General features: G+C 43.9%; 1 protein-coding gene across 7 annotated transcripts in view; it reads right to left on the minus strand.

Annotated features, from left to right (window-relative positions):
* The window catches only part of VEPH1 (ventricular zone expressed PH domain containing 1), a 103,283-nt gene that overhangs the window by 20,352 nt on the left and 57,604 nt on the right, over window positions 1-25,327 (minus strand). For 5 of the 7 annotated variants that reach the window (XM_063338952.1, XM_063338949.1, XM_063338951.1 and 2 more), the window contains exons 11-13: window positions 18,216-18,355; window positions 14,374-14,508; window positions 8,701-8,818 (exon numbers count right to left, since the gene is read on the minus strand). In XM_063338952.1, coding sequence (XP_063195022.1) covers window positions 8,701-8,818; window positions 14,374-14,508; window positions 18,216-18,355 — 393 coding nt within the window. Of the gene's footprint in view, window positions 1-8,700; window positions 8,819-14,373; window positions 14,509-18,215; window positions 18,356-25,327 lie in introns of those variants that run through there. The other 2 variants (XM_063338954.1, XM_063338953.1) reach the window with 2 other exon arrangements.

Below are 25,327 nucleotides of genomic sequence, written 5' to 3' on the forward strand. Positions count from 1 at the left end.
TAGCAGGACAGAGCATCACTTTACAATATGCCCCTTAATAAAAACTTTGCAATTGCATTAAATATTGTTTCCAGAACTACTACAGATAGACATTTTCATTGTTTTAGAGATTTGCTCAACTGTCAATCTCTTCTCCCCAGCCCTTCAGAGAAGCGTGGCCAGGGCGGGGGCTGTTTTCAAATAAATATTCAGTTTATGTGAAAATCCCAGAGATGGGACCAAGAAAAGGCAAAGCTGAGAGGATTTAAAGTTTTCCTTGGCCATGAGGACGTTGTGATGTGCAGTGACGTGGTGCTTCCGCGATAGCTCTGTCCTGCCTCCACAGCCCGGCTGGCTGTCAGGGACGTGCACAGGAATGGGATCTGGGGCTGGATGTTACATCTGGGGTGGAGCTTTTTAAACCCTCTGCTGAACAGGCTGGGCAGAGGGGGATGGAAGAGGCCCTGGGCAATCTCCCAACTCTATGGCAGGGAAAACCAAAATGGGACAGCCCACACTCCACACATCCCTCTGCCTCCCTGATGTGGGTTTCTGAAGCACTGATGTCTTTAGGAAGAAGCCCTGTGCCTTGCAGTCTATGCTGAATTTACACTCATATAAAACACCTACTGATCATCACCTGCTGATGAATCGATGGCAAAAAAGTCCTGCATAGGCACACTACCCATTTTCTAAACAAGAGAAAGAGCATCCTGTGGCAAAGCTCCCTAATAACAACTAACCCTGGTCAAACAGAGCAGAAAGCATCCGACATCCAGCTCACACAGGCAACAAGGTGCAGACAAGGTATCACCAAATGCCACTGAACAAAAAAATACCAGAGAAAATAATCTGTTTTGAGCAGGGAAAAAGCTGGGGTGGTTTGTTGTTGTGTTTTTTTTTAGATAAATTTGTTTCTGCAAACAAACTGGGTCCATGGACCATCACACTCGAGGTGAGCCATAGCGTTTGCACCCAAGCAGGACCATGTGGTCATTTCTGCCTGCAGCTGCACCGGTGTCCTTTAGAAGGGACACCATCTGCTGACAGTGGCTTTGCGAGGGAAACACATAGCGGAAACAGAAGGGCTGTATTTCTTTCTAAACAGCTTTCTGAGACTGCATCGGGTACTATCTGGCATTTCTGCAGCTGAGATTTGCTGGGATACCCACAATGGTCATCCTTAAGGGTCATTCCTCTCCGGGAGCTGAGCAAAAGGACAGACCCATCAGGCCAGCAGCTGTCTAGCAGGGCTGAGTATGAGTCCTCATGCTCTCCTATCAGCCACTTCATCTTCTGTTGACTTTGCTCCCCTTTTATACAATCAGCATTATAATTTGTATGATTTGTGAATACAGATAAATAGTTTTAAATTTTTATAATTAGTTTTAAACAGCATTTAAGCTGATATTTTGCTTATTGTGCAAATGCCTCACCAAATTTCTAACTTAATGATGTATGGGGTAATATCCCTGTCATTCTCATCCTTTACCATTCACATGTGCACTCTCTTGGTGGAGGATGTTTTGTCACCGTGAGAATATGCAGTTTGGTGTCAGGAAATTACCATCTTGGTAGCCTGTGGGTGGTAATGACAGGGCTGGCTCTGTATCATCTCCCAGGACAAAACGTCAGAACTGCTATGACAAAGTCTACCCAGTGAGAGACAGACAGCAAAAAGCTGTGAGCCTGAGAAACAAACCAGCAGCACCAAGTAGCAAGCTTTCCTGGAGCATGCATGAAAAAAAGAGGAGAGAACTTCACTTTAATAAAAAAATGACAAAGATAGGACAGGAAGAGATTTTTTACTCCTATGTGTTAACTGTAAAGAATTAATAATGTGCACAGTAACTTTCAGAGCACGATGGCAACTGTATAAACATCTAGATACAGCAAATGAAGGACTTGATATGAAAAGACAATTGCTCAGTGGTTGGATCTTGTGCATCTACCTGGCTCCTGGTCCCATGGGAATGGCTTCGATACTGATTCCAGCGCAGTAGGAACATGCTTTCACCCAAACTAAAGAGGTGTAAAACGTTCGGAGACCAGAAGATACCGAGATGGTTGGTGGACAGGAATGCATCATAGGAAAAGAATGTGCAATTTTGGCGTAAAGTGGATTTTTATGGCCAAAATTTTTCAAAAACTGGATTTACTAGAGAAATGCTGATATCTCTTTAATTACCCAGTGGCTAGAAGCAAAGCTAACAGAGCACTTCTCGTGTACGTCCACAAAGAATCCCATGGGGAATTCTGATGTCAGCTTCCAAAGTTGTCGTAATGAATCTGATGCCAGTATGTCTGAGGGTCTGCTTAGAAGAAAAAGATCCATGAAAGATAAGAATGAAGCTCTTTTCCAATATTTTTCTAAGTCCTTTTGCTTATTTTCATTGCGGTTAACTTCACAGAATAATTCAGCTGGAAGAGAGCTCAAGGGGTCTCTTATCCAACCTCCCACTCAAAGCAAGGTCACCTATGGGGTCACACTAGGTTGCTCATAGATTTATCCATCTGGGACTTGCAAATCTCAACAACATCTCTAGACAAGCTGTTCCAATGTTTGATGTCCTCATGGTGGGGAAGTTTTCCCTCGTAGGCAATCTGAACCTCTCCTGTTGCAATTTATGCCTGTTGTCTCTTGGTCTCCCCACCACACAACACAGAAAAGAGCCTGGCTCTATCTTCTTGATGACCTCCTTGTAGTAATGGACAGACTACAATGAAGTCCCCCTCCAGCTCTGCCTGCACCAGCCCTTGTCCCTATCCCTCCTCACAGGGCAAGAGCTTCAGCCCCCAGATGTCTTGGTGGAGCCTCTCCCAACTCCTATTGGGATTTTACGTGATCACCACTGTAGCCATTCAATACCTGCTGCTTGCAGAGCAGGAGTAAGTGCATGGAGCTCTGTTAGCAAGGGACATCATGAGTAAATCCGTACTGCCTCAGAAACGCAGAGCTTTACTCTTCTGTCTGAACTCCTCCCAAAACCAAATGCAGTAGCTGGTGATCCCGCTTCTTTCCATGGCAGAGCAATGGAAACAACGAAAGAAGCATCTGCACTACAGTTAGGTTGTTTAAAGATGCATTCAACTGCCAACTGGAGTGTGCACATTCCTTATATGCATCTTAATTATTGGAAAATTGTGTCTAATTTTGATTTCTTCACATTGCATGAATGAGGACAAATCAAAAAACCTCAGAAAAGTGATACAAGAATGAGTTAAGATTGATCTTTCATATGATTATTCATATGACAAGAAACTAATGAAGTGCATTCTCTTTAATTCACCCAACCAAAAATCAAGATGTGACATTACAAAGTCTACAAATAGAGATTTTCTGGATAGCAGGGAAGGGCATAATGTGATGTGGTGTTTAGAGATAACCTCCCATTTTACCAGTGTAGTTACATTATCTAAGCAACAATTTAGGCATGTCATGGGTTCTCCTTCGCTTGCCTTTTAAAAATCAGGTTTAGACATCTTTAGAAAAATATGCAAAAGTAACACAGATCAAAGAGAAAACATTTCTTTGATATAAGCATTACTGGATTAGATTCTTTGAGTATTGTTTTATAGAAGGTGAAACTAGATGATCACATAATCTCTGGGTTTGAAATCACACTGTGGTGGTATGCTGGCATGTATGACAAGATCTTAAACTCGGAAAAATGGAGTTAAGGGATTAAAAAGTGTATATTTGCTATATATTTGTCATTCCTTTTTTTTCCTGCAGAACACCAATAAAGCTACAAATATTGTCCAAACTCAAAATGAAAAAATATTTACTATAATACCCATTGCTTCTTAAACCATCTCAATATAGAGATCCTAACTCCAAAGTCAATTTAACGCTGAACAGTACCCGTTGATGTGAGTGTCCTTTGGAATTATTTTCTATTAATTGTATCTTGCTTTCTTTGCAGACCTACAATGCATCAAGCTTTAAGTAGCTTGGGTACTGAATAAAAAGTAAAAAAATCTTCCAAACTCTTCCAAGATGAACTCAAGACGGATAAAAACCAAAGCATTAAATCTTGCATTTGATGAAACATAAAATCATCCACAAAAATTCAGTCCAATCATGAATGATCTCAATGATAATAAACTCCTCTTAACTTGAAAGAATGGAATGTGTGGGTGGCAAGCAGACAAAGATAAACGCAATTTAGGGGATATGGATTCACTCTCTCTCATTAATCATCATATTTGGTTTTGTTGAAAACCTGGAAAGGACACATTACTGAATGCCACTTTTTATAATTTTCAAGCAAGTATTATAGCTGGGATATTTCAGTTCACTAGATAATCACCACTGCTAGCTAAAGATAAATGTATTCAGGAGTTAATATGGTGTAGGCTATTCTGAGTGAATTGCTTTTTTAAAGAGGAATTCATAAAAAACCCCTCAGTTTTACCCGAATCATTGCCCACGGGCACAATGTCTCCTCTGCAGCCCACAGGGATTACTGCAATTTCTTTGTAAGCTTCCAGAGTAGGGAATGTACTGCAATTCCCTCTCCGGCTATCAAGTGGTTTTACTGAATTTTTTTGTGCAAGAGCTTGTGAAGCCAACTGTCAATACAGGAGGTTATGTTGAAATGAGCCTTTTAAAGCCAGCTTTTCCTAACAAGAGGCTCACACTGCATTTACCCAAATTTCAAATGCCTTGTGTCTGTGCTTGAATGCTTTTTCATCTAAGAAAAAATAACAGTGTAACCTGGTTTTCCTAGCTCTGAGACCAGGTGCGCAGTCAGGGCACACACGTGTATCTGAGGAGATGAGCAGGATTTGCGGGAATGCTCTTCCCCCTTGGCTCAGGGGTGGCAGGAAAAAACAATTTGTGATGATTTAACAGCGCTTCTGGAAAAGTGTGGTCGTATAAGAAGTGCTTTGCAATGAGAAGAATGCATGAGAAATATTCAAACTTTCGCTGGGTTAATTGCCACTTTGGGTAGATCCACCTCATTGCTTAAGCATAATTGCTTCTTTCCTCACAAACTCAGCCTTCAAGTGCAGTCCAGCTCCAAATATCCTCCCAGCTACATCCGAAAAAAACCCCATAATTGATTTGGCATCCTAAGGCAAGATCGAGGCTTTAAGGCATAATGCTTTCCTAAGTCTGGATAAATGGCATCTTGCAACACGACATCCAAAAAATGCAACAAAACCCAACATTAACAAAAACCAAAAGACAATAATAGAAAAAGAATTTGCCTCTGAATTCCTTCTTTAGGAAGAATTTGGTTGCTAAACAGCATCGCTGAGAGGAAGAAATTACTTTCTTGTCTTTCAAAAGTATTTGAGATTCCAACGGGTCTGTCCCACTGTGGAATGAAAATAAAAGACGTTTTACAGCCTTTACATTTCTTACCAATTCAAGGAGACCTCTGAATCCTCTTTCTTGTGTCAGATCTTATAAACCCAAAAGACCTTGGAGTGTCTCCCACTCTGGTATGACTTTTCCCAGCTGCCGCAGCTCTACATCACCAATACTAAGGTGAATTTGTCATTCACCTGCAGATTTTTGTTCCCTTGAGCACTGTCTTCCACGTTCCTTTCCTACATCTGAGTTCTCATATGACCCATTCAATACTTTATTTTCTTGATCTTCTAAAGGCTTTTAGAGCTGAGAAGCAAATCATGATATTCACAATGTGCCTTTCTTACAAAAATTTCTTTAAACTGAGACAAAGAGAGTAATTGCTCATAGAAAGGACAAAAAAATTCTTTGCCCTGCTCCTCCTTTTCCTGACTATCCTCAAAGGTACCCCTGAACTCTCAGCCCTGGCTCTAAAACAAAGGGGAAATGGGGATTTCATAGATGCTAACATTTAATCAAGTCTTCTCCCACCTCTCCTGGGCTATGGCCGCAGAGACAGCCCGGTGGCTGGGCAGGGAGGAGGACAGGCTGGATGGGGGAGAGGGAGGTGGACCTGTGGGCAGTGATAACCCTGCAAACGCCAGGCACCACCCTCAGTGCCTGCAGTGCTCCTTCCAAATGTCGTAGGATCATAGAATCATTTTGGTTGGAAGAGACCTTCAAGATCATAAAGTCCAACCATTAACCTAACACTGCTAAGTTATCACTAAACCATGTCCCTCAGCACCACATCTACCCCTCTTTTAAACACCTCCAGGGATGGCGACTCTACCACTTCCCTGGGCAGCCTGTTCCAATGCTTGACAACCCTTTCGGTGAAGAAATTTTTCCTTATATCCAATCTAAACTTAAGCAACTTGAGGCCATTTCCTCTTGTCATATCCAGGCACCCTCCGTGCTCTCAAGTACTCATGGTACTCGAGAAAAAGAAAGCAAGCTCTCTAGTTATTGCATCTGCCGAGAAGGTAGCATTTCACTTAGCGCCTTCATGCTATATTTGCATTTTTTTTCCATTGGGCTTTAGTTGACATCATACAGATACAAGCTATATAAAAGGTAACTAAAAACAAATTCTTTGTTTTTCCACCCCTAGAAGAGGCAGTATAATTCATAAGTAACAGCATATAGGAATGAAAGTCCAATTTGTGCCTGGGGCTGCTGGGGAAGCTCCTGTCCCCCCTCTGCAGTTCAAGGGTGATGAGGGCAGCGCCCCCTTACCCGGCTGGCTAAGTGCTCCATGCAGAGCGGATTTTGGCACTACTTGGGAAGGACAGAACTGCTGCACTGACGGGTGGAAACCCTTCAGTCTGGAGGGCAGAGCTTCAAATGCATTAATCCCTCCTGCTGACCCCAGTGTGTAAATGGAGAACCGCACTTAGACACCCAGGGAAGTGGGATCAGCACGTGCATTTCACTGCAGCCTTTTCACAGCAGCTGGGGGAAATGGTGAACCCTTAGAAGAGATGTGACCTTCCCCCTCGTCTCTGTGGGATATTGCGACACCAAATCTACAACCTACAACGCTGCGATAGGATTTTTCACCAGGCTGAAACGACAATGAATGAGCGAGAGGCAGTGTGCCAGCCCCCACCGCAGGCCTTCCCGCAGGCGTTTTGCTCCCACTTCCCGAGGACCGTTGGCGTCAGGCAGGGTACACAGTTTACCCTACTTGAGATGTCGGCTCAAGTGCTCTGCAAACAGACTCAAGAGCCCCTTGTCAGTGGTACCGAGACAGTCCCCACTTTCACAAGCCCTTGCTGTACTAACCCGAGAGCACTGAAGTGCTCACGGGGAACTGCTGCCTGCTGTCGCAGTCTTTTATTGCCTTTTACCTTCCTTTCAGACCCATTTGAAAACACCAGCTCTATAGTGATAGTCCTGGCGGGGTCTGGGTCCCAGACCCAACACCGCGCACCTGGCGGCAGAGCCCATGGTGCTGTGCCACATGGACCTCCCCACACCACGTCCTGCTTTCCAGCCCTTCCTAGACCTCTCCTTAGAGGACATGGCACTCTGGCAGGAGAGCAACAGGGAAGCAAGGTGTCAGCTGTCTTTTGATGTCTCCAGACTAGTGCCATCAGCAAAACCCATGGCATCACCAAGGAAATGGTGCCCCATGTCACCCCCAAGGATTGCCCTTTCCACCTTCATCTGGTCTGTTGGCTCTAAGACAACATCATCATCAATAGCTTGCTACAATCACTCCACTTTTTGGACTAGTTAAATGTGTTTGAAAATTCAAAACAAAGCTATTTCATCAAGCTTTGAAATTTTAAGCAAAACAGACTCCTTTTCCTTGTAGCCTGACGTATGTCTATCACTGATGTGATGGACAAACCACAGCATGGTTTGTCCATGGTACTGGTTGTTCATGGTACTGAGATGAAATTTCACGTCTAAGTGTGATTTCTTTTGTAGTCGTTGAGTCCCATGAGGGTTGGGGGAGGAGAAATATGGTTAAACACCCATGAAATGAGCACGGGCAGCACGGCCTGCAGCAGAGGCTGTGCCACTCTTGCAAAACTTACTAAATTCAGGGTTGATGAAATATAAAGAGATGCTAGCTGTTAAAATAAATAGCAGAAACAGCCAATTATTCAAAGGCTTGGCCAAAATATTCAAAATTCTTGTCCAAAATTGTGCAGACTTTTACAGAGTGGCAAAAAACATCTAAGAAAAAGGCCATTCCTCTAAATTTCAGTGCACTGATCTAAAACACATGACTATCAGAAAGCTTCAAAAAAATGGTCACCAGGATCTTTTACATGGGAAAAAGGGTATTTTTCACTCACCCTATTTTCTAATATAGTTGAAGTATTATGGCTGTTGTTAGGCATTGCCTTGTTCCTAAGAAGTTGCATACTATGGATTCAATTATATTAAAGTAAATAATTCTGAGAACGAAGACGACATTAATCGGGTGTAGGATCTATGCCAATGTTGCCTGACATGTGGCACCTGTGCAGTCTCCAGAGGACCTGGGACATGGTCCAGCAGATGAAACTCCTTTATCTGGACACTGCAGGATGGGTGCAGATCCCTCCCACTCCCCAGGGCTTAGCAGTCATGCAGATTTATGTGTCTGCATTAATTTTGGATTGCATCCATCTAAGCATACACCAAATAAGGTTTGTGCTTGATACTACATCTCACCAGAGATGCTGAGACGAGAGGAGCTTAATGGAGAATTCCAGTTAAAATAGACACTGCCTGTGCTATGCTGGATGGTTTGCTTTCCCTTTTCCTCAACCTCTGCCACCACCACCAGAGACACAGTGAGCTTGGCTCCATCCTCCACCCAGCACACACAGCCCCAGCGATGAAGGCAGGCCACTTACCTGTTGCCTTTTCAGGGTTATTGCACATGAAGCACTGCCAAGTTCCAGCTTCCTCGCTGTAGCCGAATAAATCAAAGAACCTCACTTCTTCCAGGTGCATCTGCACATGGTCCAGGTCCTAGGCCAATAACGAGAAAAAACAAACTCACTCACGAGGTGAACCATTGCATGGTTAACAGCTCGTAACCCGAAATCACAGAGAGATACGCAATGGGCGCCAACAAGCGTCCTCTTCCATTTGTCTCCTGGGGGCAAACTACCTACCAGGGCAAATGTGCTAAGCAGGATGTATCTCTCCCTCTATCATCGATAGCAGCTTTTATAAATATATATATAAAAAAATAAATAACAAGTCTGTAGGAGGCAGAAGATTGGTCTGGGTTGGTTTGGGGTTTTTTTTTGCCTCTTCAACACTGCTGCCAGCCGCAGCAGTGCGCTCAGCAGTCCTGCCCAGCACCTCTCCCACCAGCTGAACCACCTTGACTACCTCCAGTCCTCTCTCAGAATTTTTTTTAATGATCCAGAAGGTAGTGGGCTCTGCTAACAGGGCTGGGGACTTCCTCCTGTCTACCCAGATCCGCCCATCAGAGCAAGGGCTAGTAGCTGGCGACCACTTTATTTATTACTTTTTTTTTTTAAAAGAATAGAGGCTCTGAACCCAGCTGCCTGCGTGAAGAACAAACACAAATGTTTAATGTGAAAGTTAACATGAACATTTCCAAAAACTTAGTGACAACAGGGATAATTTATCTCACACAAAACACACCCAGGTAAACATGACATTATTCTGCCAGTGACAAGCCAGGGAAGTAAGGATTAGGCACCTGCAAAGTAAACTGAATGTCTGACTCGATCAAAGAAACCTACAGAAAGTATACTTGCAGCTTCAAGTACAAGAAAAGCCAGAGGGTACTATTTTTTAGGCAATTAATAATACTGTATAATTCAGCGTGTTTTAAACCCTGCTATTTAATTTTAAAACGAATAGTGATCTCCTAATTAAACAAATACTGGTGTAAAATAACAGCAACCAAGTTACTTGGTGCAAACACAAAGGGAATTGCCAGGACTGCTCAGAAAACACTCCTATTTATTTGCGTGGGGTCTCCACGGATCTACAATGTTGCGTGCAGCAGCCCAAAGAAAACACGGATTTATGCAGTCAGTGGGGAAAATACCATCCGTTGCCAGGGACATTAGTTCAATGCACTGAACAGGGCTGATGCAAAGGATGGAGTTGTCTGATTCAGGCTGTTTCAGACAAGCTTTAGCAAAGGAGAGGGAGCAGGAGGCTGGCTGGCTCAGGGAGACCCGGCAGCACAGCATTCCTCCTCCCCAGCCTCTTTCAACCCAGAAAAAGGCCAGGAAAATGCTGTTTTCACAAGAATGAAAACACCTGAGACCACTTCAGACCTCCAGCCATCGCCCTGGATAACAAGCTCAGCTGAGCCAAACATAGAGTTTTAAAGGCCAGGCTGGATGGGGCTTTGAGCAACCTGGTCTGGTGGGAGGTGTCCCTGCCCAGGGCAGGGGGGTGGAACAGGGTGGTCTTTAAGGTCCCTTCCAACCCAAACCATCCTGTGATTCTATGAACCTAGCTCTCGGTACCCCCACCCTCTCCATGCCGGAGGCCACCTCCTGATGGATTTTAGGCTGTCTGAAAGAAGGACGGCAAGGCAGAACGGGGAGCATGACTCATGACCTGAGGAGCTCCAAACAGCAAAGGTTTTCTTCCCTTTCCAGCAGGAACACACAGAGACACAGGAAGACAATGCTGAAGTTCTTGGACACGCATTGGCTTTGCTTGCAAGAGGGTGCTGCAGGCAGCAGCCCCACAGCCCGGCTCTTCCCTCCTTCCTCACGTGGGAGACACACGGCCAGGCTGCAGCTGGGAGGTCCCTGCTCCCCCTGCCTGCCTCAGTGGGCTCCCTCGTAACGCTTGGCTGTGCAATTCCTTACGCCTCCTGTGCCCGTTCCCCGGGGTCAGGGCCGTGTCCATACCTCTGCGCAGTTGACGACTGGGCTGCCCTGCCGCAGCACGCTCAAACTGGTTTATACTGGGGATCATGAGTAAAACTTGGTTATTTTGCTCTGTAACAGCTCTTTATACATTGCTGAAGTTCTCATTTTCCTCCAAAGAGGAATTCTATGCATTTGAGGAATTCAGCTGGCTGCTGTGCTGTGTAGCAGAAGCGCTGCGCAGCTTCTCTCCATGTTTCTCCCACCGGCCCGTGGCTAGTGGATCTGATGGTCTGAGGCTCTCTGCCTCCCTTCAGACACTTTGTGCACTGTGTGGAATCCTGAGCAGATCTCCCCTGGGCAGGGGAGCCAAGTCCTCAGGAGGGACAGACCACAGCCTCCTGGGGTGTCCTCCCAGCTGCAGGCTCCCAATGGAGGGGCAGATGTCCCTGCGAGCAAGGGATGGCAGAGCAGAGCACGTTCGGCGATGTGCCCTGCCCTGACGTGTCCTGGTCCTCCTGCTGCTGTGGCATCTGGGAGGACACAAAAAGGGCAAAATAATGATGGTACTGCTCTCAGTGGGTCTGTGCAGGACATAAGGGCACGTGGATCCCGCTGAACAAAAAGCCTAGGAGCTTCTCCTTCCTGGGAAAAATCTTTTAGTGGCTGCAACGAGCCAACTCTAGACTGAAAGAGAACAAATATCACTGAAATATCAATGCAGCAATCTTTCTTTTCCACTCTGTACTCTAGTTCGCTTGAAATAATCTGCAATAAGCCACTTATTTCAGGACGGGAAGCACGGGGAAAAAACCTAATGGGAGAGGAGAGATTTATCTCATCTTCATGCCCCATCATCTTGAAAACTTCAGTGACTCTATTGTGAAAATGTGGCACTTCTTTCTGCTGCGTAAACTGAGATAGCAAACAAAGGGACGGGAAGAACAGAACTAACAATGGCTTAAAAATGTTAATTATTCTGTTGCAAGGCTGCTCAACAAAAGACTCTCTTAAGGCATCACATGGGGCTCGTAAAGTAGTCACCATCTCGCTCTTCTGACACAGCATGAGTCAACACAAAGAATTCAGCAACGAGCTCAAAACCGGCTTAGTTTTTGTAATGTGGCCTGCGTGTACTTCGATAAAGAACTATGAAGCAACCAAACGGAAATCTGTAAGGATGTACATCTGGAAATGCTTTATTTCTGGCACATCTTAAGCCGTGTTGTATAAATATTTTTTGTGGCACGAACAGGCTGCCCAGTGAAACACGACATGCTTTCTGTAAGCCAGGTATTCGCTGCAATTCCTTGCACATGCATCCTGGGCCAAATTCAGAAACCGCTTACAGTGAGGTAAATCTCAAACTATTTCTCAGAATTTACACTGGAATAAATCATTGATGTAACAGATTTTTCTCCAGGTTTGCAAAATGCTTTAGAATACATATTGAAAAAAAAAAAATCTAAATCAATTTAACTCTGGATCAGCCACAGGGTCACGGGGCAAAAGTGGAGCGATTGCAGAGCCGCGTTGCAGCACGGACTCCGCTGTGGTTCCTGCTGGCTGCTGGGGGTCGGACCTTCCCCACATGCTCACAGAATAGAAATTCCTCAGTTCTGATAAAGCATTCAGACACTGCTGCCACACGACGCATGAAACTTAATATAAAATATAATACAGATGCTCACACTGCATTTGTATCAACAGATTTCAAAATATTTTAAATCAAAAGTGCTATGCTTACTGAAACAACCACCCCCCAAAATAATTTCGCTTCCTGCACTACTGGTACAGGAATATACAGGAATAATATTAACAACTACAATAATTTTGTCAAATCATTCACAATATATCAGTTTCTAGTAGCAATGGGAAGAACTGAAATGAAAATTTCAGATGACCGCAGAAGCTTAGTCTGTCACGCAAAGTAAGGATTAGGTCATGCCAGGCATGCTCTGGCGAGATTTTTTTGGGAATGTAAAAGCTAAAGGAAACCTTCCTTATGGTAGGCCTAGGTCTCGCTCCCAGAAAATTCAACGGGACTTTTCTCAGTAAACTGAACGGAAATTGCACTAGAAACAACCTCAGGTTCTGGATTAATAAGAAAAGCCAAAATGGAGAAAGTACATCCAGCAGCATACTGTGGAGACCAAGACTGAACGTTACAGTCTCTTACCATTTCAGATGTATTCCATCTGCCCGACTGTCTCCAGCCTCCGAAGGCTGTTAGGCAATCTGCAGCTCCTGGAGTTTCCAAACTTCAATTCACTGCTTAATTCATGAAATCAGCAAAGATCAGTATCTCATTTTCCAGCTCTGCTATTTTGGGAACTCAAAGATACTCTTACTGTCACGGTGTGATGAAAGTTCCCAAAATAGGCCAAACGCTAGTATCTGAGCGGTAGTAGGATTATGCAACTGATGTGCTGGAGACTAATCACGTTTCTAGGGTGCGGGACATCTTTTGTAGACTGTGTGTGCACGATGCACTGCATCTAATCCTACCCACGAAGGCATGCTCTTCCCTAAGCTCTTTATTCACCCCAAACTCCTTTGCACTCCACCAGCTCCGACTTTTGACTAGTAAATCTTGGCATGGACTCAAGTTAAGCCAGTATTGAACAGAAAAGCAGTTCTAATGCCTTCGGATGAGTCAGGCTGGGATTTCAATAGCAGCTAAAATACTTAGTGCGAGCTCCGCTGTGTCTAAGTAAAACTGGCCCATAAGGTGAGTCTCAGATGTGGGGATCCCCTACTCCTTTTACAAGCTGCAGCAGGAGTTCCCACTTCAATGCAACATTATCTTGAGGGTTCAGGAGGTGTTTCTGACAAAACTCCTGTTTTTAAATCAGCCCCAGTAAATTAATCTTGTTCAGTCAGACATCTCCATGCGTACAATGTTCTGAGAGAGAGTATTTTAAAATCATGTTTGACAATTCATTTCATCCAATTGAGCTGGATGGAGATGTTCAGGAATAAACAGATATTTGTTTTACAATCCTACAGCGTCCTTTTCCAAGAAGCCTGATTAATAGCTTTGAAATAGCATTCGCTGAAATCCCAGAGACAGTAAACAGCTTTGAAAGAGTAATCTTTTAAACTGATGGGGGTAACTAATGGTGCATGTGCAAATGATCGTTTCCATAAAATCCAAGTCTGTGTTTAACTAGGTGAATTTCCAAGTGGCTGCCAAGCAGTCCACAGTGGCAGCTAATCTGAATCTAGAGTTTGAAACTGTGAGCAGGAAAAAATCCATATGTAGCATCACTAGTTTTCATCACGTTGGGAACGATCCATATGAAGCATGTAGGAGGGGGTGGTGAACAAGCCTGGAGACCTTTCAAAGCACAGGACAAAACAACACTGTGGACCCACTGTGGAGGCTGAAAATATAACGGCTGGTGAAGGTTTTCCAGCCACCTCACAAGCTGAGGACTTCATATAAAAGGGAGGTCAGGCACACACTATGGATCGCTGTATGGCCATCCAGGAGAAGAGGACTTGGCATGCCAGTAAGTGCAAATGCTCGGAAGACACCAGAGCTAAGGGAAAGAAGGGGAAGGGGCAGGGAAAGGGGTTCTGTCTTTCACAATTTGAGCACGGAAAAGACTTGCTGTAGCTATTGTAAAGGTCTATGTACAGCTGTTCTAAAAGTCAGGGCAAAGTTCTTCTACTTTTTTTTTTTTTCTGAGTGAAAAAACCCAAGCTTACCTTTTGGTGTGGAAATGTAGACTGGATCATGGCAGTTTCAAAACTGTGCGTCCCTTTGAGCTGTGTCTTCTCCCACAGGGCCTTAAGGACTTGCACAGAATTACTCTGTATGGACAAAGGTTCTGCAAACAAGCTCTGGAGAAAACGTTGAAAACAGGATTTCAAGAATTTTTTACTTGGCCATTAAAAAAGAGCATTTTGTTTTTACAGTGGGACAGCCGTGCGAATGACCAGGGATTAGTTCATTTCTCTGTAAGGAGCTACGTTGGATCAATATGCACACAATTAGAGAAATCCTCATATATTTAATTTACTTTGGGGCTTTTTCTTTTATTGTACATTACATGCCTAAAGGTCTGTGGCTCACCAAAGATTATCTATCAACTACCACCAGGCATACCAACTTGCCCGTCATTTTTGTATTGAAATGCTAGTTTATCACAATGTGAGCAGCACTGGTCTCTGTGAACCAGGTGTGGATCTGGGTGACACACATCTTTTCGGAAAAGACAGGTCATGTACAGTTAATGTGAAGAGATGCTTAGCGCCGCTCCAGGTTTGTGTACGGTTATTTGGACCTGGCTGCAGCTCCCGGCCTTTGTGCGGGGAGCAGTAACAGTGTAAAGTCTGTGACTGCACTGAATGGACAGCGGGATGAAACGCAGGAAAAAAAACCAACCCTCCACAGAACAAGTTCAACCCAGATTTTGCTGGCAGAGTACAGGAATTTTTCAGCCCCTGAACATTCACGAAACAAGATGAAACCTGTGTTAGGTGCTCCCACCTCCAAAGCTCCCTATTTCAAAGGACAGCAAGGACACAACCTTACCCTGCCTTGAATTATTCTAGTCTTTCAACAGCACCAAGTTCTTCATTGTTTAAACTGCACAAAAAGTCAACGTTACAAGATCACTACTGCGGCTGAGAGAGCTTAGCATTTCTGCCTCTACTATATCTGCTAAATGATCTTGACATTAAAAAATGCATTTGCATGCAGGAGCCAAATTAAGAGTGCACAAGCAAATCTGATTTTCCGTATTTCAAGTATTTGATTTCGCAATATGAACAATGTCCTTTTAACGTAGGTTTCCTGGATGGATGTTCCTTCTTCGCTTTCTAAACGGCAACCCAACAATCCTAATCACACTGTCTGGCATCCAACTGACACAGACACGCTTCTGTCAGACTCAACCAGGAATTTTATCGTGGCTGAGGCAATGCCTTTTTTCCAGCTAAGCTGCCAGAAACAGACAAATCATTTTGTCCAAATTAAAAGGGAGAACCAGTCAGCTCCAGGCAGTCACTGGCATGAGAAAATGGCAGCCCAATTAGTTCATGTTTGGCAAATTTATGAGCGACTCTATGGAAGGTGTTAGAAAGGAACTTGTCAGGAAGCCCCGTGCTCCCTGGTGCCACCACAGCGGTGTGACACTGTCCCACCTGATTAAGGAAATTAAACCATAAATCATATACCATTAGAGGATGATTTTAATGCATGAATCTGTGAAATGAAGCATCCTGTCTATCAAATAACCTCTCTAACCTCACCCTTTATTCTAATTTTTTTCCTTATGTTAATAGCTGCTGAACTGTAAGACAATTTCTCAGATCTCCGCTGACAGACATACGCTTCTCTTCCTACTGCCCTGCACTAATAATTTGCCATTTCACAACTTCTATCCAAGGGTTTAGAAACATGATATAACTACTCCCTAATATTTTTAAAATTAAATGGAAAGCGGGGTCATGAAGTTAAGGATCAGTCTCTCTTCTTGCTTTTACTTTTGCAGAATGCAATGTCAAGCACAATATGGAGCGATTGGCAAAAAAGGCGTAAAAATACGATAACTGATACTGAAATCTTCAGAAGCCATATATTATTTGTCTGTCTGTGAATCTATGACGGATCTGCTGAAAACTATGTTTTTATCACTAGCCTTTCATTTAACTCATTATTAACACGCTATAAATACATTCTATGTCAAATTTATCTCTTGTACAATTTCATAGGCTTAAATAACATTATCCAGGGGCTGAATTTAGTACCCTGTATTTAATTTAATGCTAGTTATATATCCAGTATTTAAAAGCTTTAGGATTTTGAACAAAAGAAAAACATAAATTATCTGACATTAAACACCATTGTGATGCACAGCAGGCTCAAACACTTGGTGCAACACAAGAGGAATTTTATTTTTTTTTTCCCCCCATAAAAAAAAGCATATTAAGTGCAGTGTTTACAGCATATTTGCAAAGACACAAACTAAACTGCATTGCTTCAAGCCTGGCCCTGGCAGCATGGGGGAATTATGCTGGGGCCAGGGGTAGCATTAGCACAGCCGGAGCGAACTAGCAAGACCGTAGGGAATAAAACCAAAGCTTTGGAAAGAGTAACTTCAGTGGGATAAATGCAATTACCCAGCCCAGGGCAGGGAAAGCCATGGGGACCGGTGTGCAGAGGGATGGGGAAGGAAAACAATATTGCCCCTGCGAGCTGGGAACTGTGTGGATCTCAATACTCCCGACAAAAGATGGAACTGGCAGGGCCAAATTCAGTGTAATCTGGGAAGGGGTTAAAGGGGGAGGTTTTTTCAATGAAAAATGTATCGGGAAAAGGTGAGGCACCAGGGATTAAAGGTGGGATCGGGGATTGCAATGTTACTGCAACTGATTCAAACCATGAACCACAGGCAGAGCAGAGGTCAGTGTATTAAAATCCGGTGGCGGCTGCGCAGCAGCAAGTGAGGTGTGCCAGCTCTGCCACCCATCTCCTCTGCTTCTGCTCCTCCTTTCTCATTCTTGTGCATTTTAGTACCTTTGTCCATATTTTTCAACATCTGTTTTCCTCTCATCAGGAATAAAGTGGTACCTTTGTAAGATAATTCATTTATTCTCTCTAGGCCCTGTTAAAATTCAACTTCTTTCTTCAGATTTTCATTTACAGAGTAATTAATCTCCTTTATTTTCCCCTTTCACCGTGTCTTCTCATTCCTGCTTCTGCCTCTGCACTTCTTTGCTTCCTTTGCTCTGCTACTGTCCTCTCCTTCCCTGACCACCTCCAACTGACCTGTGGCTTTGAAAAACATTTTTTGTATTTATTTCTAGAAGCAAACACAGGGAAGAGTGATTTGAGAGCTGTTAAATTCACAGCATGACTTGCTGCGCATGTTTTAAATTTCAGATAAATCCTCTATATATCTAACGTTAGGGTGGGATGAACTGCGTGAATAGTTCTGTATAGGTTAAGAAACTGAACCTTACTGTTTTAACACAAAAACCATCTGTTTCATCTTGAAGTGTGAATGTAGGGTCTTCTCTTACAATTTCATGCTATTTGTAACGTATTAGGAAATCCCACCCATGTCCAAATACTGGGCTGTATTTGGAAACAGTATTAAATGTGAGAAAATAGCTTTGGGGTTGGTAGGAGAACAACACTGCTCAGATTTGCAAATCCTGTTCAGTCAAAACTCCTGCAGTAAAAACTGCCGGTGTGTGCTGTGCCTCTGACCTCCAACCTGCAGCCTCGGGGTTGATTCTGCTCCCCTGCAAATCCACTGCAATGCACCTGGGACTTACTGGAAGTTTTGCCTGCACGAGGACAATAAGGCTTGGTCCCACTTTTTTATCCCCAGACCTTGTAATCTCTCCAGACAGTTTGAACTTGTTGTATTTAATAGAAATAGAAACACAAACTGCAAAATCACTTCAACCCACTATAAAGACTTTCTGAGAAATCACAGGGGTCACAAAGCACAGTGGATTAGAAACATATTTAAAGAGATTAACCATTAAAACAACATTAACAATAAAGAGGTGCCACTAATTTGTATTGCACACACCTGCTGAAAGAGGAACATGATATGGATCCACAGCGGAGGCTGCTGGCTGATGAGGGTAAAGCTGGATTTACTGTACAAGCAGTAATGGCCCTTCAGGGGACAGCTGAAGAAGAGCTTTGCTACACAACTTCTAACAGTATCTAGAAATAAATATACAGGATATTAAAATCAACTACATAAAAGACAGAAACCTCACTGTCCATTATCAGCAATCAAGCAGTGCCTGGGCATGCATTTCCACTGTGGGGGTATCTCAGTCTGGGTCAACTCCTGCAACGTCCAGAAGGGCATTGCTGTGCCTACGCCCTTAAATTAAACACTAGCCATCTGACAGTACCAGAGAAATTTAGTCTCCAGTGCTTTAAATCTTATGCAGTAATCATTTACTCCCAAATGCAAAAGGTGCAAGACAGTGCACAGTTGGGCTGTTTCTCCTCTCCGTTCTTTCTCACGCATTCAGTTCAGTGGTTTAGCTTATCAAACCAGACAGACCTGTCAAAACTGTGCATCACTTATTATTTAAAGTGTTTGTTGGAAAAAAAACCCATCCCATATTAGGAAACAGCCATATGGGGGCCTGGTGTCTGTGGGATCCCTGCCGAGTCTTTGCGCAGCTGAAAGCCGGTGTCTATAGGGATGGAGGAACGCAGCGCACGGCTCCCAGCCAGGATCGGGCTCATTCAGCCCCTGGTAAAACCTGGGGTACTTCCCCTTTGCAGTGGATCCTCACAGAGCCAAAAGATGCATAAATCGATTTACAACACTATTGTGCATGTAGCATGTTTGCTGTATGGGCCATCTTATTAATTCATCACCAGAAATACCACAGTTTCAAAGAGCATTAACTGAGCATTCACTGAGCCCTGTGTCGCCGCAGGGACAGGGGTGACCCAGGCTGTGGGGGCTCCCAGCAGCAGCCCCTCTCCCCATCCACCCTGGAGCCCCAGTCCAAGCTCAGGTCCACCTGAACCTGCCCCTGCAGAGGCGCTCTGGCTACAGCCTGGCTTCTAGGGGTTCCAGGTCCTACAAAACCCGCTTCTTATCAAGCATAAATCTGCTGGTCATACCCGATTTTTACACACCAAGCCAGGGAGCTGCAGCTTTTGCAGCCGTTCTCCAAGAGGCACAACACACAAGGGACAGGAATCGTTGCTGCTGCCACGCTGCAAGGGACAATGTGACACAGTGACTTGCTCAAATCAGCATAAGGGCAGCCGCTGGCAGAGCTCGTGGGCCACACTGCCAGCCCAGCAGCAGACCTTGCAGCAAAAAACCCATACGGAGAGGAAAAGGAATGGAGCTCCAGGTCCAACAAGGACAAGGAACAGTTATATGCTGGGAAAGGTATGATATGTCTGTCCAGAGCTGTGACTCAGCGACACCCGCTAACACACAGGTTTTCTCCAAAAGTGCAGTTTGACTCACAGCCTCAGCTCCGGGGCACTACAGACAGAGAAAGCATCTCCAGTTCTCACTGCTCTGTCAAATACTGACCATTTATGCCATCTGTAATCATGTCATCTGTTGATAAAAAAATGGTTACATGCAACCTGAAGGTGTCCTTTGGGATGAACCGCTCAGAGCAAAAGCTATATGCTATGTAATGTTACCTGACTCTGAACCTCTCTGCTGGTTTTAACTGGAAATGAAGCCCTTGAGATGCATGATTCTGCTTTTGCAAAATATTGACCTTGGACCCTTATTTTCTGTCTCTGGATGACTACTCATAATGATAACAGCATGGTAGGCATAACCTAACGAGCCTTCTTTATTAACTTAAAATAGCGATATCATTTTATAGCCCCTTTGAACAGGGACAAGCGGCTATCCAAGGTAAAAAGGCATGGAAAACAAGAGACAAAGATCCTTAAACAATGACCTTAATGGAAAAACAGGAGAGAGCTGCACCTTCTTCACCCAGCTGGAGACTTGAACTTGGAAGGGGAGGGGAGCAAACGGTCCCACCAGCAGCTGCCGCTGACGAACTTGTTTCTGAGCTAAAGGCAGAAATAACAGACAGACAGACAGGCAGGCCATGGCTGATGAGCCCGGTAGACTGATCCATGCACAAAGCCACTGCTGCTCACCTCTCCTGTCGCCCTGTCCTGCCAGCACCTGCAGGGGCAGAGCCAAAGTGGTTTCGAGGAGAAGAGAGAGCAGCGCAGGCTCCCGCGGTGTCAGCCAGCCAGGTCTCGCCTGCAGCGTCCACAGATGAGTCAGGCAGTTGAGGGGGCTGACACGGCCCAGCTGCGCCGGGAGTGTTACTCAGAGTCACATGCTATCCTTGTGAGTCACCGAACAGTGAAGGTGCAGGAATAAAATGCTGTAAGAAAATACCCTAACTGGAAAAATGAGTCCTAACTTTCTAGAAAATGTGGCTAATGGGAGACAGTTTAAACAGCACAGCCATCTAGATCTACTGCCAATGAGCACCAGCCACACGGACAACTGATCTCAGAAGGCAGCCTATCTGTCCAACAACAGACCATCTTGAAATACTTGGTTTTAACAATTTTCGTTTAATCAAGATGTGAAAGCATAGAAGAGAAATGTAACAAATTCTGTATTTCACATAAAAACACCACATATGAGGAATGAGTTTACCAGAGGTACAAAAGGATGGGTCCCTTGAGCAAAAGTATCAATGGATCAGGTTGTCACTAAAGATGCAGAAAATTCAAAACTGGGATGTTGGAACCTGCCTAAGATGCTACAGAGAGGCCAGATGGCTGTTAGGCTGGGAGAAAAAACTTCAGAAGCTGGCAAGTGGAAACCACTTTATTATTCTTTGACAAAGCTGCTTGAATTTGCCAAGAAAAGGAAGTCACCAGTGTCAAGTCGGGACTGCAGAGCTCACTGAGACTCCACTGTAGCACAGGAGAAGAGATCTGAGATGTAAAGGCATGGGAAGATTAAAGTTAGGCTCCACAAAACCCAGTAGAGTCACAACACATACTGTGGGGAAACACACACAAGGCAATGTATAATGTTTGGAAGGGAGCACAAGAACCAAACCAGATTGTACTGACTGTAGAGAAAGGGATGACAACAGCACTCCTTCCTCACAGGAACACTTGCATGGTATAATCAGCAACATTACAGCAGATGAAGCTTGGATTATCGGGAAACCAATGGGGTGTTCATTAATCTTTAATCATAGGCAGGTGCATAAACCAATATGGGGCCAGAAGGAGCAATATTGAAAGCAGAAGAAAAGCCACAAGCACCAGGAGGTCAGAGGATCAGACCAGCCAGTGAGCTTTCCTCCTAGACAGGGAGTTCATGAACCAAGCCAAAATGATGTTGAGCTGCACAGGACCCCATGTGGATCACTCCCCTCCAAAGAGACAGGAGGAAGGACCTAGACCAGCCCTGGCTCTCCTAATCCATGGGTGAGCCAACAAGAAAACCTGTCTCTATTTGTCTCCGAGGAGTGCATTTAGCAGAGGACAATTCTGAAGATATTTCCTTTGCTCTGAGACAGCAATGGAAAGAGAAGCTAAAGTGGGGGCAATGCTCTTGGACTTACTGAGCATACCAAAAAAAGAGGCACACTTGTTGGTGTTAGGAAATATGGCACTCTTTCCTCTTGTGTAGGCCTGGAAAAAAAATATATATATTTCAGGAGAATGTTACCTCGAAGAAGGGAAGAATCCATATGAAGTGGTGGCTTGGTTCCAAGCATTGGGCATTTGTAGGCTGCTCTTTGAAGAAGACAATACTGATTTGTGCACACTGACTAAATCCTGTGGAATGTGGAAGTGTTGCTTGGGTCATGTCTATTGCCTGAGCATGAACATACTCTAAGATCTACAGTGGGACGATATTAGAAATGTATGACCATAAGCTTTCAGCAGGAGAAAGCCAGGGCTTAAAGTTAAACCAACAAAGATGCAAGTGCTGCTAAACTGAGATAACAGTTCTGAAAAGAAAACTAACTTAGCTGCAGATCACAGGTACATCATGCCCATAAGCAACACACTCACCTTAGTGTGAAAAAGATGGGGCATAAAATCCCCTACTCTTGGATTTGTAGCTGTGGGGCAAATTTGAGTTTAATCTAATTACCCAAACCAGTAACCTGCCAGTATTCACATCCAATATAAAGAGGAGCTTGAGAAACTGAAGGGGTTAATTAGAGCGACCTTAAATACTGGGACATATTACAGCACAAAACTAAATGATGTCTCCAAGGAGACTGTTGAACAGAATGCTCTTCCAACAGCATGGTCCAAACTAAAGACCCCTGGTTCATGCATCACAGATGCTAACAAAATACTCAACCAGAAGTAGAGGTTTGGCCTTGGTCCATGTATGTGAAAAGTTTAATGCCTCATTATAGGAAATCACTCTGAGCTAAAAGTGACCATAAACCATGTACTGCCATTGCAAAAAGGAGCTGGCAGTCAATGCCTTCCTCTCCAGTGAGTACGGCGGTTAATTTTTTCAGTTACAAATGTATGAATTGACAAGAAACTTGGGAGGCATTTAAAGGCTGCAGGCAAACACTGGAGTGCATTAAACAACCAAGGCAACAGAGTCCAGAGCTAGCTTTCATGTCACCCACAGTAGGTCCACATCAAGCCGATCGAACCCCACCTGGGCTTCCCACAGAAGTGATTGTGGCTGCGAGCAGGGGGTGGCAGAGCTCCAGGACACCAGCTCCTGGTTAGCAATTAAGAAAGGGTGCTCAGTGCTAGGTGGGATTGTGTTTGATGGGATTGTGAAGGAGGTTTGTTGCTGCGGACCAAAAAATTGCATAGGATATACGGAGAGACACAAGACCCTAACAAATTGCTTAGCAAGACATTGTGGATGACACAGAGAAAAATTCTGAGGCTGATAATACATGCCAAAATAAATGTCAGCTGAAGCGCTGGAGTCCATGCTGGCTGAGCAAAAAGTTAGTTCCTGGAAAAAAGCAGCATTCATTTGTTAATATCAACCGATAAAAGCCTCCTACTCAGACAACCTTCAAACCTTTGGTATGAGAGGAGTGATTACTCATAGCTATTTCTGCTACATTTGATATTCTGAATTTGGCAATATCTGACAAGGCCGTTTACTACATGTGTTTTTCAATGGTTTGCAACGAACTACCAGTTTTAACATGTAACAGCTAATCTCAGTTATTCCAAAGTCAGTGGAAAGTGGTATTTAAATAATAAACCTATTCTGATGAGGACTAAGATGACCCTGATCCATTTCTAGCACTGTTACATTGCATTTTGCTCAAGCGCAAACCATCATGCCAATACCACGGGAATTCATTTTTATGGTCACAGGAGACCTGTAAATAGATAGGCAAGGCAAAATGAGTTTCTTGTCATTTGGGTGCATGAAGCTGGGCAGATTTTCAAAAAAATGACATGCCAGCAAAATATCTACATTGTGCATTTCATAAAATGGAAAAAAAACAAAAACAAAATCCTGCTCATTTTAATTAATAGCATCAGAGACTGACCCACAGCACGTGAGATTGGCACACTGGACGTACCACACGCTGCAGAACAACCAGTGGCCCGTTGTGTCACTAACTGCCGCACAGAGACAGACCTCTAGCTAAAAAACTGAATTGTAACAGTCACATAGGTTGAGTCCTAGTTTTCCAAATTTTGACAGCGTCCACCAAAGGTGAAGGAGCAGAACTGAAAGCCCTGCCTTCCTGCGGCCCTGCCCACGGCAGCACTTCCCACCCAGGAACGTACCCTTCTGCTCACAAGCAACCAAGCGCTCAAGTGTCTGGCCAAAGTTGTCAGAGATTTTTAACCGCTGCAGCTTTCCCTTTCTAGCATCGCGAATAATAAAATAGGTTTAAACTTTTATTCAAATGTAACCATGGCAGTAGAGTTCTCTTGTACTACCTCCCATATAAAAACATGGCAGATGATGTAAATTTTATTCAACAGGTTATCAGAGCCTGTTGTGCTCAAAATATCCCCCAAAAATGTCTGTATTTTATATGGCAAGTGTTATCTTAACACCCAGCTGTTGCTAGGCACTAACTTTTGTATGCTACGTTTTCATTTTCAACAAGGCAAAGCAAAGCACTGAGAGTTTCTAGAAGTGACAATATTACTCTTTACAAGTATTTTCCCTCTCACGTAGCAATTTTGGTTCAGGGTCTATGCACAGTATCCCACTGTAGCAGAACAACATCATTCACCATGGGTTTTTATATTTCTAGTACAGTATTGCACTTCTATAATATTATATTCAAGGATCCCAAAGGACTATTATTTAAACCTCAAAACGTCCATCACAGGAGGTCATTTTTGCTCTACCTTGTGGTAGTTAAAAGTGTGCCAGGATCATTTAGGAGCAAAGCATGCGTGTAACACGTCTGTGCTCATACTTGTGCTCAGACGCGCTCTAACAGAGTATGAAAAAGGTGCTTTTAAAAATCACTGTAGTATTTACAAATTGCATATACTTAAGTACTCAGTATGTTATGTAGCTTATGAAGATACATTTTTGGCTTTCCTAAAACACATCAGTTGGCTGAGTTTTAGGTCAGCTCGGTTGCATACTTTTCCCAGTCCATCATTGCAAGTTATATAAAACACTACGAACCAAATATCAACCTTGTGCAATCCCAATAGATTTCAGAGGAGTTAAAGCAGAGATAATACGACATAGTAAGACCTGTTCACACCAGCAAGACTTGAAGGCAGTCATTTCTAGGGAAAACAAGTCACTGCTTTTGCACTTGGCAATGCACAGCGGCTGACAAAGGGGAATCTGATGAGCGAGCAGGGATCAGGTCTGTAGGTTTAGCTGGGAAAGGGGAGCATATAAACATTTTTGCTATAAAGAATAGAAATAAATCACTTGCAGGCTTGAGTTAACAAAAAAGCTTTGAAGGTGAAAAGAAACCAGTCTCAGCCTATGAAGGTGGATACAACTTAGTTCCCTGAATCTCTGTGTAATTCCCTGTGTGGAAACATGTAACCACTCACCCTGACTTTTCCTGGTAAGGAAAGATTAATTTAGCCCCAAGAAACTTTCCAGATATCAGTAAGATACAACACGCAGGAGATTCCTCTCAACAAAACCTACTTGCTCTGCAACAGTTCCCCCAGCACATGGCACATCTTGGTGAGTGCCGGTAA

This window comes from Chroicocephalus ridibundus, chromosome 6, assembly GCF_963924245.1.
Source record: "Chroicocephalus ridibundus chromosome 6, bChrRid1.1, whole genome shotgun sequence".
Classification (NCBI taxonomy): domain Eukaryota; kingdom Metazoa; phylum Chordata; class Aves; order Charadriiformes; family Laridae; genus Chroicocephalus; species Chroicocephalus ridibundus.